Raw genomic sequence first — 13,713 nt, 5'->3', positions numbered from 1 at the left:
AGGTTTGGTTGTTGTTTTTTTTTTTTTAATATTATACGTTAAGGCATTGTATATTTTTTAAATGCTTCATATTTCTATTTTGGGTATAGATTGGGAAAAATGTAAAAAAATACAAATTTTATTTTTCCAGGTCTTTGAGGAAGAACAGCTTCAGCTGATCAATGACCTATTGACCACACTAATTATAGAATTATAATTTGTAATTTTGGTCAATAAACCTTATTATTATTATTATTATTATTATTATTATTATTATTATTATTAAGTTTTCTGCAATAAATAAGATCCATAGTCTTGTACATCACAAGGCGATAACAATGCTGTACTTTATTAACATTTGGGAACTTTACTCAGTAATAAGGTTTGAATTTTTAAATATATTTTTAAGCAATCAATTCTGACATAGTTGGTTAAATAAAATACAGCTAACTCTGAGCCAAGAAAGAAAGAATAATAAAAATCAATCAGGGCATAAACAACTACACAATGAAATGATATTAAATTATTGTAAATGATTTGTTCCTTGAATATATACATATTATATGAGAAATACTAAAAACATACCTCTATCAAATCCACAACGGGACATATTGTTGGCAACAATATTACAACACGGTGTAATTTACAGTCTAAAAGGCCCCCTTCACATTTCTCTTCTATATACCATTCAGGAGCGTATACCGTATATATATCTGAAGGCAAACTGGCACAGTATTGACACAGTAAAGGTATTGCAGATAACATGTTAACTTGGGCTGAACCAGGACCATCGACATAATATGGAGGCAATTCATCCTCATTGTACATTTTCTCTATGTCAGCCTCCGAGGGTTCTTCTCGACTTATGTTTTTACCAATTAGGTACTAAAATATAATATATCTTTCAACGTATCCAAAATAAAGACAGATATAAAAATAGCCGTTTTATATCCTTTTCATGTTAATTATGCAAGGTGGCACAGTATCTTGATCTATTTGATCTGTGTAATAAATGTTACCTATGTAAAAAGAATGTCGTTTTTGAATTATAGTTGCAATTATGTGCAATCTATGTGCAAGACCCCTATAACTAAAATTTTTGTTTCAACATCTCTTTTATATAAATTTTTATTGCACTAAAACATTTGTTATTTTATTGTATTAAATCTTTACTATTCATATTTACTACTAAACATCCGACTAATAAAAAGTTATAGACAGCAAAAGTTTTTTATCTAATTTTCAATTTTTTTCAAAAATTTCCTTTATTATAACCAAAATTTAACCTTCATTATCTTAGTTCATTGTTTTTTGAGCGAGATAGAGAAGCTGTGATATGTAATGCCACTAGCTGCGTATTCCTAAAGCACTGTGTATAGATCGAGAGGTATGTAATGTACCACCTTATTACCATTACCCCATTTGTTAAAATAGAATATTAAATAATTAAAATATGTCAATAACTTGACCAATTTTACAAAAAAACAAGTGAGTATAAATATCAAATAATTGGTTTTTATATAAAAATTAAAGAAACACTTACATCGTTCAATGTTTGTTCTACCAATTGAAATTCCTTATATCTTTCCATAAACTTCTCAGTATTTTTTCTCTCAACTATTATATAATAAAAGCTCGATTTGTGTCTAGCTCTTCCTTTAGATTGAATATATGATCTGTAATCCTTAGGTTGATCAAATTTGACAACCAGGGTGCATTTAGGAATATCAACTCCTTCTTCTAACACACTAGATGCAACAAGTACATTAATTTCTTTATTGACGAAACTTTGTAAGACTTGTTTATTCTTTTTCGAGCAAAATAAATTTTCTCTTGTATCATTGTATGGGTTATTATTAACACCAACTACAAAATTTGGTTTCAAAAATGACAATTCTGGATCACATTGACTTAAACCATCCAGAATATGGTATACCACTTTAGCTGTAAATCTTCTATCTGTAAAAATAATACAGCAGAGCTCTTCATTAGACACCTGTTTATACTCTTTTAATATCTCAATCAAACATAAAATTTTATTAGAGGAGGATTTATAAATTTGATCTTTTTCATCCATAGCCTTCACAGAATTTAACAGCAACTCCTTAACAAAGGAAAATGTAGTTATAACAAAGCTAAGGAGGTGATAAAGATTAAGATCTTGACAGTGTCTCCTTATGCGTTCAGTTTGAATCATGTGCGCAATAGTTGCTTTAATGCCACCGTATGTACCCATTGTTTGGATCTGTTCCATCAGATCTACTACTAAATTTGATAACTTTTTATATCCTATAACAGGCTCTAATGGCTTCAATGTTTTTAAATTTAATGTCACTGATTCCGGTTTTACTTCATTTATTACATTAACAGCTTTTTCTAATATCTTGAGAGTAATCCCTTCAACATAAATAGGGCTATGTTCCAAACATACTTTAAAATTTTCATGAGGATTTGTAGAATACCTAAAATAAATAACAAATAATCGCCCTGTTGTATTCTGCTAATGTTGTGCGTAACAAAATATAACAGGGTTTTTCAGAATAATGCACCAAAAATTTCAGGGAAAATAAAGAGCGTTCAAATAAAAACGTGGTCGAAGTTGGCTCTGACACATTGGACGTAGGGAGTAACTTATAGCGACCAACTTAACCTCATTTCTCAACGAGCTGTATAGGAGCTGTCAGTTTCAATAACGTTAATGACTATATAACTTTATTTTAAAGAATAATCGTGATAACAATAACAAACAATTAAAGGAGCTGCGGAAAGTGTCCCCCTCCTTGTTATAACAATAAATTAAAGCAGCTGCTGAAAGTGTCCCCCTCCTTGTTCCAAGCACTTTTCACACCTGTTCCTCAAAGAATTAAAGACATTTTCTAAGATGTTCGGGGTATTGTTAATTTCACGAATCTTGTTTATAAGTCGAGCCTGCAGATAGTTTAAATCAGGAATAGGCAGTTCAAAAATAGTGTTTTTAAGGTAAGGCCACAAAAAGAAATCACACGGCGTAATATCACATGACATCGGTGGAAATTCATGTTCAGCATTAAGACTTATTAGTCAATTTTGGAAAACTTCCCTCAACATATTCATCGTCTCGCATGCCGTATGTACCCTTGCGCCATCTTGTTGAAAGTAAAAGTTTGTAATTTCGTTTTCTTCCAGCTGGTTAACAAAAGGAGCGATAATTTCTTCTCTATACCTTTGCGCAGTAAGAGTACCATTAAAAAAAATAGGTCCATAAATCCTCCTTCGATTGAGAGCACACCAAACTCCAATTTTTTGAGCGTGTAGAGGGCCCTCGACGAAAAAGTTATCTGGTTTTTCAGAAGACCACATTCTCATATTCTGTGAGTTTACGTAACCACTTAAATGAAACCAGGCTTCATCAGAAAAAAAGGTGATATTATGAAGTTCACCGTAGTTGTTTAAAAACCATTCACAAAATACAGCCCGTTGCGGAAAATCAACTTCATGAAGTTCTTGCTGACAAGTTAAACGATAGGAGAACAAACGCAAATCTTTTTTTAACACTGTGTGGCAGGTACCGACTGATACTCCCACCATTTGTGATAAAACACGTACAGAAGTTCTTGGCGCATTTTCCATTATTTGTTGGACATTTTCTTTTAACACTTCAGTCCGCTTTTTAGGTCGGCCGCTTCCTTCTTTTCTTGTTACACTGCCCGTTTCACGAAAAACATTAACACAACGTTGAACTGCACTTTGAAAAATTTTGTACTCAACAAGGCCGGGAAATTGATTTTGAAATTCTATGAAACATTCCTCAATAGAATACTTCCATATTCCATCAATCTTGCGTCCATTTCTAAAGTAGGACTCTATGATAAACACTTTTTGTTCTTGAGAAAACACCATTTTAAACGCTTTTTAAAATGAAAATATTCAAATTGATAGGGGCGATATAGCGCTTTGACAGATGACGTTTAAGTTCATTTGCTATACGCTACGCCCTACGTCCAAATTTTCAGAACCAACTTGACCACGTTTTTAATTGAACGCTCATTATATTAAAAAAAATTAGATAGTTTTTTCCTATCAACTATGGGTCTATCATCTATTGTTTTCAAGATAAAGCAGACTAGTACCTGCAAAAGTAAATTAATGTATTATACTAAAATTCAGAAAACATATGTTTTGAGAGGTGGTAAATAGCTAGATTTGATTAGTTTTTAAATAAGTTATACATGAAACCAATGTGTTAGATAACAAATTGAAATTTGCAAAATTTCGTTTTTGAGAAAAAATGCAAAAGTTGGGAATGGCTTGCTAGGTATTATCCTTTATAAGTTTAGTTTTTTTCCAGGTTGAAATGTGTTTAATTTTTATTTATTAGATTATAAAATATTGTCTGTCAAAAAAATTGCAAAAATTAAGTAGGAATTAAAGAAATTTGAACTTTCCCTATCTCTGTTTGAAGTGAAGGTTTTTTTATAGTGAATGGAAATCTGCATTTTTTTAATAAAACCCTTAAGAAAAGCCTATAGTTAGGTTACAAGTTTTGAAAGTGGTTTTGCTTATAACACTGCTGCTCTGGCAACTACAAAATATATAATGACATAGTTTGATTTATGCATTAGTATTATGTTTCTGCAATAAATGTAAACACAAATATACAATTAATTCTGTGATTCTGATAGACATACCATTTTAGCTTAATATTTGTCAATAGTGAGATATTTGCGTTGGTATTTTTTTAAATCCAGCATATTGTAAGTCTATACTTAAGCCATTAGCCGCTGCTCTTTGCAATGCCATATACATAGCTCCTCTCTGCAATGTAGATGGTAGTGCAAACACAGCCAACAGCAAAGGCTAATCGCTTAATTATAAACCTAGAATATGCTACAGAATTGCCTCAATATTTAACGGAAATTCCTAAATTTTATGTTGGCCAATACAATAAGTCATCATTTTCCATTTTTATATTATTCTGAGGAATTTTCATGAAACAGGACAAACAAAAATAATAGTTATGCTATATACTGTCAACTATAAGTATTTCAGAAAGTGGAAGAGTAATTTTCAAACTTAAATAATCACCTTGTGTTGTCGTAAAAACTTTGAAAGATAAATATGTATGGACATAGGGCATTACTTCTATTGGACAAATTTTTTTGATAGATCGGTGTAAAAATATCTTCGGTACGAATATTCATTTTCATTTCATAGAACAAAATTTATAAATCTAATTGGAATGAATTACATTTTAGCATTACACAATAGATTTAAATGCAACAAAAGTGTCCAGTTGCAAACTGTATACATATTGAACTGACCCTTGCACTATGTCTCTCTCCCTCGCTCTCTCTATAAACTGAAATATCGACTCGGTCAGGTCAGGTAGATATATCCCAAGTTCAATGCTCAAGTAGAAAACTTTCGAGCAAGTCTCTTGTTTGAGTCAGGTAGTTTCGACAACTGGCAACGTCGTACAGAACGCAGCTGTGTGTGAGAGATTGATGGAAACTTATATTTATGCTGCACAAGGTTAGGTTAAGTTACTGTTAAATATAGTGGATGCATTACAATCGTTTGGCAAGTTTTTAAAAAATTTTGAAGGAATCATCCTTACTGTTTGATTTATTTTATTAGTTCCTTTAAACGAAAAACACAAACTGAAAGGAAAAAGGCTTTAGTTCAAAATTTTGTAGAATGTCAGAACACGAGCAAACTAAACTTTCTTCAATGTGCGAAATTATAATGCAAAAAAACTTAAAAGTTTAAGTATTAATATCTTTAATCCTAGTTGATCAATCTTTTCCAAATTGTTATATATAATGTATTTCTACACAAATTAGTCTTGCCTAAAATTTAAGCAGTTTCTCGAATAGGGTTATTTAGCTACAGCAACATTTTCATCATAATGACATTTTTCGAGGCGGCACCATTAAGCCTATGCAAAACATAGTCAACTTTGATTAAGCATAACTCAGAAACTATGCAGTTAAATGTGCTGAAATTTGGCAAAATTATTTATCAGGTGCATAAGTAAGTAATTAATTATACTGAAACTTTTGTAATTATCTTGAATAGTGTCCATTTAAGTGAAAACTACCTTAAATCTAATGCACTAAACATTTTGTAAAAAAATATTTAAACCCCGGTGAATCGGGGCCAATTGGCAGCCAGTTGATGGCCAGTACTCTGTTGATGGCAAAAAGGCCAATCTGCCCCCCGCCGGAAAAGAAACCCCTCAGAGGTGTGAGCATGTATTTTGTATAATAAATGGTAAAATTAATTTGCTTCTCTATTTATATTCCCTTGGCAGTCAAGCCAGTAGACCTGAGAAAATAGTATTCACTCTCACTAATTATTTTGAAAATTTTAAAGCACAACTAAGCATATCTATTGAAGGTGTCGAAGTTTGGGAGGCACCCTCTATAGTAAATGTGAAAATATATTGACTTTATTTTATAAGTATTTTATATAAATATAATATTTTATAGAATTTCACATAAGGATAGGCTATTACAAAAATTATAACCTGTATATTTTCATTAGTCCACTTACCCAACAACAATATTTAAACCATCTACTGTAGCTACCTTACTATGATAAGTAACTTCTAAAGTTTGAACTTCTTGCATCACCTTATGGGGTTTACAATTCCCGTTCAGTAAAGTGGCGGTTAATCCTAAAACTCTTGGAGGATCTCCTAAACTGCCAAAATTTTTCATTAACTGCCTCATAGAATGGTCATTAACACCATGATGGCATTCATCAAATATTAATAAATTCACTTTGTTTAAGTCTGAAAACATACAGATACATTATGGATTAAATAGTTTTTATTGAAATTTAACATTTTCCATTATCTACCCAGTAAACAAGGAAAATCTAACATCCAGAAATGTTTTATTTTTGTTAGTTTTTTAATGTTTTTAAATTAATGCATTATTAACAAGAAAGATTAAGATTCAAAGTTCAAACTGTAACAAAAACATAAATTTTTAAATACATATACATGTTCATGGATACATATAAATGTTTAAATAAACATTTACTAAAAAATATCTATTTAATGTTTGACAACAGCACTATGTTGAAATTTGTAAAAAATTGAGACAATTATTTTTTAATGAAACACAAGTGTTACCTCATCTTATAGGTAGGTAATTAATTAAATAATATACAGGGTGTTTAAGAAAGACCTCCTATAAATAGAGGGGCTGATAGTACGACAAAATATGAGAATTTTTTTTCTCCTCGTTTTCAAGATACAGTGACAAAATAAATGTTTTTAAATAGAATACGAAAATTTCCAAACAGTGCGAAATATTTTTATGAAATTTGGTAGTCCGGGGTTTTTAAGGATGCCAAATACGCTGGCGGTCTAATTATTTTTTGGATATTTCATAGAGGGCACTAGTTATGTTACATTCCTATTACATTTTAAGTTCTAATTTTTTTAAGGTTAGGTTTTTTACCAATTGGGCTCCAATTTCTAATGTACAATTTTATTTCCTAAAAATAAAGTACTCTTGTTAGAACTTCCTAATGTGGACGGTTTTCGACAAAAAAGGCTTTTAATTGAACTCTTACAATATTACGGTGAAGAAAATAAATGACTTTTCTCAAAGTAGGCTTATGTCAAAACTTATTGATGAATGTCTCATGAACAAGGCATACATTCTTAGTAATATTTTAAACCCTAATTAATTTTATATCAAAATTTTAGTAACTGTAATTAGTTATTATTAACTACAGTCACTAAAAATCACTAAAATTTTAATATACCTATTTAATTAGTTTAAAATATTACTAAGAACGTATGCGTTGTTTATGAGACATCCAACAATAAGACTCGACATAAGCCTGCTTTGAAAAATGTACCATAATATTGTAAGTTTAATTAAAAGCCTTTTTTCTCGAAAATCATCCACATTAGGAAGTTCTAACATTATTTTTAGAAAATAAAATTGTATATTAGACGCCCGAATGGTAAAAAAACTAACTATAAAAAAATTAGAACTGAGGGTATCTTTCTATGTACAGCAAAAATAAAACGCTCTCTCAATGGTACAAATAAAGTAGTTTTATTGAAAACTAAGCTTGTGGAAAAAGACGTGTTTGCTGGAGAGTCCTGCTTGGTGTGGAGTCGCTGGCAGAAGTACCTGGTCCTTGGCGCTAATCTGCCGGGGTCGTCTTCCGGGAACTCTGGTGCGTCCGGGGTGGCATCAGGATGGCGCTATTGACGCAACACTCAAAATGGGTCACTTGCGAACATGTGTACCCACAGAACTTAAAACATAATAGCAATGTAGCATAACAGCGCCCTCTATGAAATATCCAAAAAAGAATTAAACCAGCATATTTGGCGTCCTTAAAAACACCGGAGTACCAAATTTCATAAGAATATTTAGCACCGTTTGGAAATTTTCATAAAAATTTTATTCAAAAAATTTTAATTTGTCGTTCTGTATCTCGAAAACAAGAGACAAATAGTTAATATATGTATTTACAGCAGGTTTCTCTGAAACACCCTGTATAATATATATAATTTTTGGCATAAATATTTCATGAAGGTGGCAACAATTATTTTTTAGAGCACACTTTAAGCATAAAGAACATTTTTATTTGCTCTGTCTATGGCTAAATACCGACACCAGGAGAGGAGCAACCCCGAATCTGAAAATTTTGCCGAACCCTCACTTTTTCATTTTATGTCATTCTTAAAAAATTTGCTTATTTTTCAAGTAATGTTGCCATGGAGAATTTTAATATTGCGTATTTGGGATCTTTGGGAAATTAAAATTCTGAAAATTATGCTATCAAAAAAATATTAACAAATTTTTTATTACTATTTAGAAAACCATTTTAAGATTTTTTGAATTCCTGAACATTGTACATGTAAATTTAAAATTCTCCATGGCAACCTTATACAGGATGTCCGCAAATTTCACCGACAACGTTTGACTGCATATTCAGGAAGATAAATAAAAACGATCTTCGAAAAAAGTTAAATAAAAAATTTTTGGTTTTTAAGTTACAAGCTTTCAAACTTGTTAAAAATAAAACTTATTTAATTAATAACTTCATAATCTTTTTGCTGATCGCGTTAAAATTTGGTACATTTATTTAGACTATTATGGCGTATTATTTCTTAAAGCTTTAGTCATATATATATACTGGGTGATAGTTTTCTCGGGTTACCTCTCCATTTTAGAGGTAAAACAGGCAGCAACACTGAAGAAGTCATTCTATTTAAGAAAAATATTGTCTCTTGAGAAAATCGCCTACAGAAAGCCATTCTTGAGAATAATGATGTTATTTGCAGGTCTGTATGTTTCGGTTTGCGTAGCAATGTCACGGATTTAAAACTTTGAGTCGTGACTATCAGGAAATGTCATTATGGTTGTGTTTCTTTAGGATTCTCACCACTTCACACATGCAAATTATGAAAATTGACAACTCCGTTCTTTGTACAACAAGATTTGTCGGTACAAAACTATTTTTGAAGCAAATTATTATCTTCTGCGAAGCCATTTACCAACCAGTGGCAAAATTGTAAACGTGCGTTGGGATCTAAATTTTCAAGTTCTTGAGTAGGAGTTAAATAAAATGTTCGAAGAAGTCTTTTTTTATGTTTTGTGAACATTAGTTTTACATACATTTAATTGTCTTGATACACTGCGGATATTTCACAATTTGTATGTGTAGAGTGATGAGAATCCTAAAGAAACACGACAATAATGACATTACCTAGAGCTACAGCAATCAACATCTTGTTTTCATCGCCTACTGAACTCAAACTTTTAAACCCGTGACACTGCTATGCAAATCGAAACGCACAGACCTGAAAATAATGCCATCTTTCTCAAGGATGGCTTTCTGTAGGTGATTTTCTCAAGGGAAATATTTTTTTAAAATGAAATGACCTTTTCAATGTTGCCAGTTTTAAAAAAATACGACCACTGTAAAAGTTTTGACCGCTAAAAGGGAGAGGTAACCGGAGAAAACTATCACCCAGTATATCGATTTGACTAAAGCTTTAAGAAATAATACCCATAATAGTTCAAATAAATGTGCCAAATTTTAATGCAATCCGTAAAAGGGTTATGAAGTTATTAATTAAATTAGTTTTATTTTTGACAACTTTGAAGGCCTCCAAAAAAAAAATTTTCATATAACTTTTTTTTGTAGGTCATATTTATTTCTTGTCGTGAATATGCAGTCAAATGTTGTCGGTGAAATTTACGTACACCCTGTATGAAAACATGGACAATTTTTTATCAACAAAAATTTTTTTGTAGAATAAAAAATTTGAATGTTTTCCCTGTTCTTGGACACTCAAGCCGTAAACATACAGTCTATGGTTACAATAGATACGGCATCCATTAAACATTTTTTAAATATTGCTTACTGGATATTATGTAATAGAACATTATAGGGAGTTCCATAAATTCTGAAAAAAAATTAGTAGTACAAATTTCAAATTAAAATAATTCAGAATGGCTTCGGTTCTAATGTGTTGTGCCACTATACCAGCAGATGGTCTTGCACATACATATGGTTTCCGCATTGAAATTATCAAAGTTCACAAACATTATTTTTGAAATAGAGAAAATTTTGACTTGTAATAGAAGCAGATCGTTTACCTTATTTAACAGATCGAAAATATTATCTCCAAAAATTCTTAAAAGGTTTGAATAACTTTATTTTACCCATACGTTAAATTAAGCATTTTTTTGTGAAATTTCCAGCAGCAAACTTATTGGAAAATTAGTCGCCGGAACATAGCCACCACTATTGTAATTGCTTAGATTGTCTACAGTAGTTGCCACCTTATTCCAATAACTAATTACGTATAAGTTATGTCATGTACCATACAAAAATTTGAGTCTGTTCATTGTCTAAAACATTTTCAACCCTTTTCATGTTTTCCATTATTCTAGTAGCTAATGACAATTTTCATGTTAAATGTAACACTCTGCGGTAGATACTGAGTGTCCCACTAGAACCAGAACACACCTCTAAAACTTTTCTGAGATGCACAAACTGAATGATCTTTTTTATATATTCCTTCTAGATGTACTTGTACCAATGTACCAATATGAACAGAGCTATATATAGGTCTTAAAAATGATAAAATAAATAGGTATACATACCCATAAAGTTATTATTGACAAGATTGACAAAAATTTGTGAAGTCAGTATCAGAACCTGATACTTATTAAATTCATCATACCATTTCTCTCTTGGCCAAAAATCCAAATTCATATCACCTGTGTACTGACCCACAGAAAAATTTGTGTGGTCTTTAACGTATTTTCCATGTTGCTCAACTAATGCAACAGTATTAACTAAAATCACAGTAACTTTTCCACCTTCGCTGTAAGACCTATGTGAATACAAGCAAAACTATAAAATCACATTAAAATCATTAAAAATACTTACTTGAGTAGACTACTGCTCATTTGTTTTAATATCATCAATGCTATAAATGTTTTACCAGATCCTGTTGGAAGGAAAACTATGGTATTTTTTTCGAGACCAATTTTCATCAGCTCAACTTGATAATTCCTAGGTGTAAAATCTTCAGCCATTTTTCTTTAATTAAATAATTAAATATACTATCGATATTGTATTCAAGCTTACTGCTCATTTCCCAACTATATGTAATAAATTCGGTGAACTACTTGCTGCATCATTATTTTTTTATGAATTCAAAACAAGATAAGTCTTAGCCAATCAAATAAGACGACGTGGCCAAGGCTAAGTTCGAGCCCGTAAATTCTGCGGAAGGGGAATCCCACAATACTATACAACATGGGAGCACAAAACCTTAAAATGAATAAATAGATAACACTCATTTTTCATATAACCATCATCATTATATTACTGGTTAAAATATATATCACATATTTTGCGATGATAAAGTACAAAAAGGCACTTAAATTGAATAAATTCTACCTAAAATAGAGGTTATGTAAACTACAGAACTTACAGACGCACACTAGTCAGACTGCCATAGACGATGAGAACTAGAATATTCTAAAAGGCGTGTTCTTGTTCGCACAGAATTATTCGCGCCATTATTCTATGGCTAGAAATTGGCCTCAATGATTTGGGATCGAGGGGGATTATCCCTCTTTATCCTGCCTCATCTCGTGTAGGCCTGGACAGCCTTCGTAGGTGGGCCCCATCCGTCGTCTACCCCGACCGCAAATGCGGCCGGTGTAGGCGCTTTGTGGGACCTCCTTTTGTCCTGGCTGGGCCCCGCCGGCTAGGGCCCTTTCTTCTGGCGCTCTTCTTGCTTCGCCGGCTCGTCTGTGTAAACCCCGGGGGTAGTGTCATGTTTATGTGTGGTATGGTTGGGTAGGGTAGTGCGGCTATGCAGCCTGGGATGCGCTTTGCTAAGGTGGCCCTTAGGCTAGCGCGGGAGGGGAGGGTTAAGGAGGGTATGGGGGGTGTGTATGTGTGTGTGTGTGTCGTTGTCTTCGTTTCTTGATCCTGGCTGTCTCTGAAACAGAAAAGGTTAGCGGGCAGGGGGGGGGGTCATTGGGGTGGTCACCCAGGGTCAAAAAGTTGGTGTCTAGGTCTTTTGTGTTTGTCGGTCACGTCGGGTACGTAGTCAACGGCTTGCCTGAGGAGGGGATTGTCATGTCTAGCGGCTACGTCAAATCGTTTCTCCGCGTTTTGTCTTATTGTCTGTGTAGCGTTTGTGTATTGTAAGTCTCGTAATATGTCAGTGTTTCTTACGTACCAGGGCGCGTCGGTGGCCGTGCGGAGGGCTATGTTTTCCACAGCCTGTAATGACTTTAAGTGGCTTTTTGCCGCGTGACCCCACGCCGTGGAGGCGTAGGTTAGCTGCGGTTGAAGTACCACCTTGATAAGCGTTCGCTTATTCCTTAAACTGAGGGTGTTTCCACCTTTGAGTAAGGGATAGAGCCTAGCCCTGGTGGTCTTCGCTCGCGCCACCGTCTCCACGATGTGCGGTTTCCACGTGAGACGCTGGTCCATCGTCACGCCCAGGTATCGTGTTTGTCGATTCCAGGAGATAGGTTCCTGGGATAGTGTCAGTCTGTCGAGGTTTTGTGGGATTTTTCGTTTGGTAAAAAGGATAGCCGAACTTTTGTTGGGATTAATTTTGACTTTCCACCTGTTGCACCAGGTTTCAAGTTGGTCTAAGGAGTTTTGGAGGAGGGAGACGGAATATCTAGGATCTACGGATTGGGATGTGATTGTCAGGTCGTCGGCGTATAAGTATATGTTGGTGTTGGGGGGATGTGGGATGTCGGAGTTGTAAATGGTGTATAGGTGTGGGGACAGGACGGTGCCCTGGGGGACACCGGCCTCCATGGGACGGGTGGTGGAAAGGGAATCTTGGATTTGGATGCGGAATTTTCGGTGGTGTAGGTAGGATTTTATGAGTTTGGTAAAGGATATGGGATATTGGTTGGTGAGCATTTTCATCAGTAGGCCTTCATGCCAAACCGTATCGAAGGCCTTTGCGACGTCCAGGAAGACAGCACCAGTGTACTGTCCCCTGTTGAAGGCCGCCGTGATGTGCTCGGTAAGGCGAAGGATTTGGAGTTCAGTGGAGTGATTGGGTCGGAAAGCGAACTGTTCGTCTGGAATGACTTGAAGTTATTGGGAGTGGGTTCTTAGACGGGTTAGGATAATTTTTTCTACCACTTTGCTCATAGCCGGGAGCAGGCTAATGGGCCGGTAGTTGGATGGGATGGTGTGATCTTTGTTGGGTTTTGG

General features: G+C 33.7%; 1 protein-coding gene across 1 annotated transcript in view; it reads right to left on the bottom strand.

Annotated features, from left to right (window-relative positions):
• LOC108912648 (endoribonuclease Dicer) overlaps window positions 1-11,946 on the bottom strand; it is a 33,073-nt gene extending 21,127 nt beyond the window's left edge. The window contains exons 1-6 of the mRNA XM_018717953.2: window positions 11,846-11,946; window positions 11,401-11,787; window positions 11,112-11,344; window positions 6,514-6,754; window positions 1,523-2,441; window positions 565-864 (exon numbers count right to left, since the gene is read on the bottom strand). Of these exons, the coding sequence (XP_018573469.1) occupies window positions 565-864; window positions 1,523-2,441; window positions 6,514-6,754; window positions 11,112-11,344; window positions 11,401-11,549 (1,842 nt within the window). The 5' untranslated portion in view covers window positions 11,550-11,787; window positions 11,846-11,946. The remainder of the gene's footprint in view (window positions 1-564; window positions 865-1,522; window positions 2,442-6,513; window positions 6,755-11,111; window positions 11,345-11,400; window positions 11,788-11,845) is intronic.
• Between the last annotated feature and the right edge of the window lie 1,767 nt (window positions 11,947-13,713).

This window comes from Anoplophora glabripennis, unplaced genomic scaffold, assembly GCF_000390285.2.
Source record: "Anoplophora glabripennis isolate ALB-LARVAE unplaced genomic scaffold, Agla_2.0 scaffold547, whole genome shotgun sequence".
Classification (NCBI taxonomy): Eukaryota; Metazoa; Arthropoda; class Insecta; order Coleoptera; family Cerambycidae; genus Anoplophora; species Anoplophora glabripennis.
The sequence above is the reverse complement of the archived record's forward strand: the minus strand, read 5'-3'. Positions and strand labels throughout refer to the sequence as shown.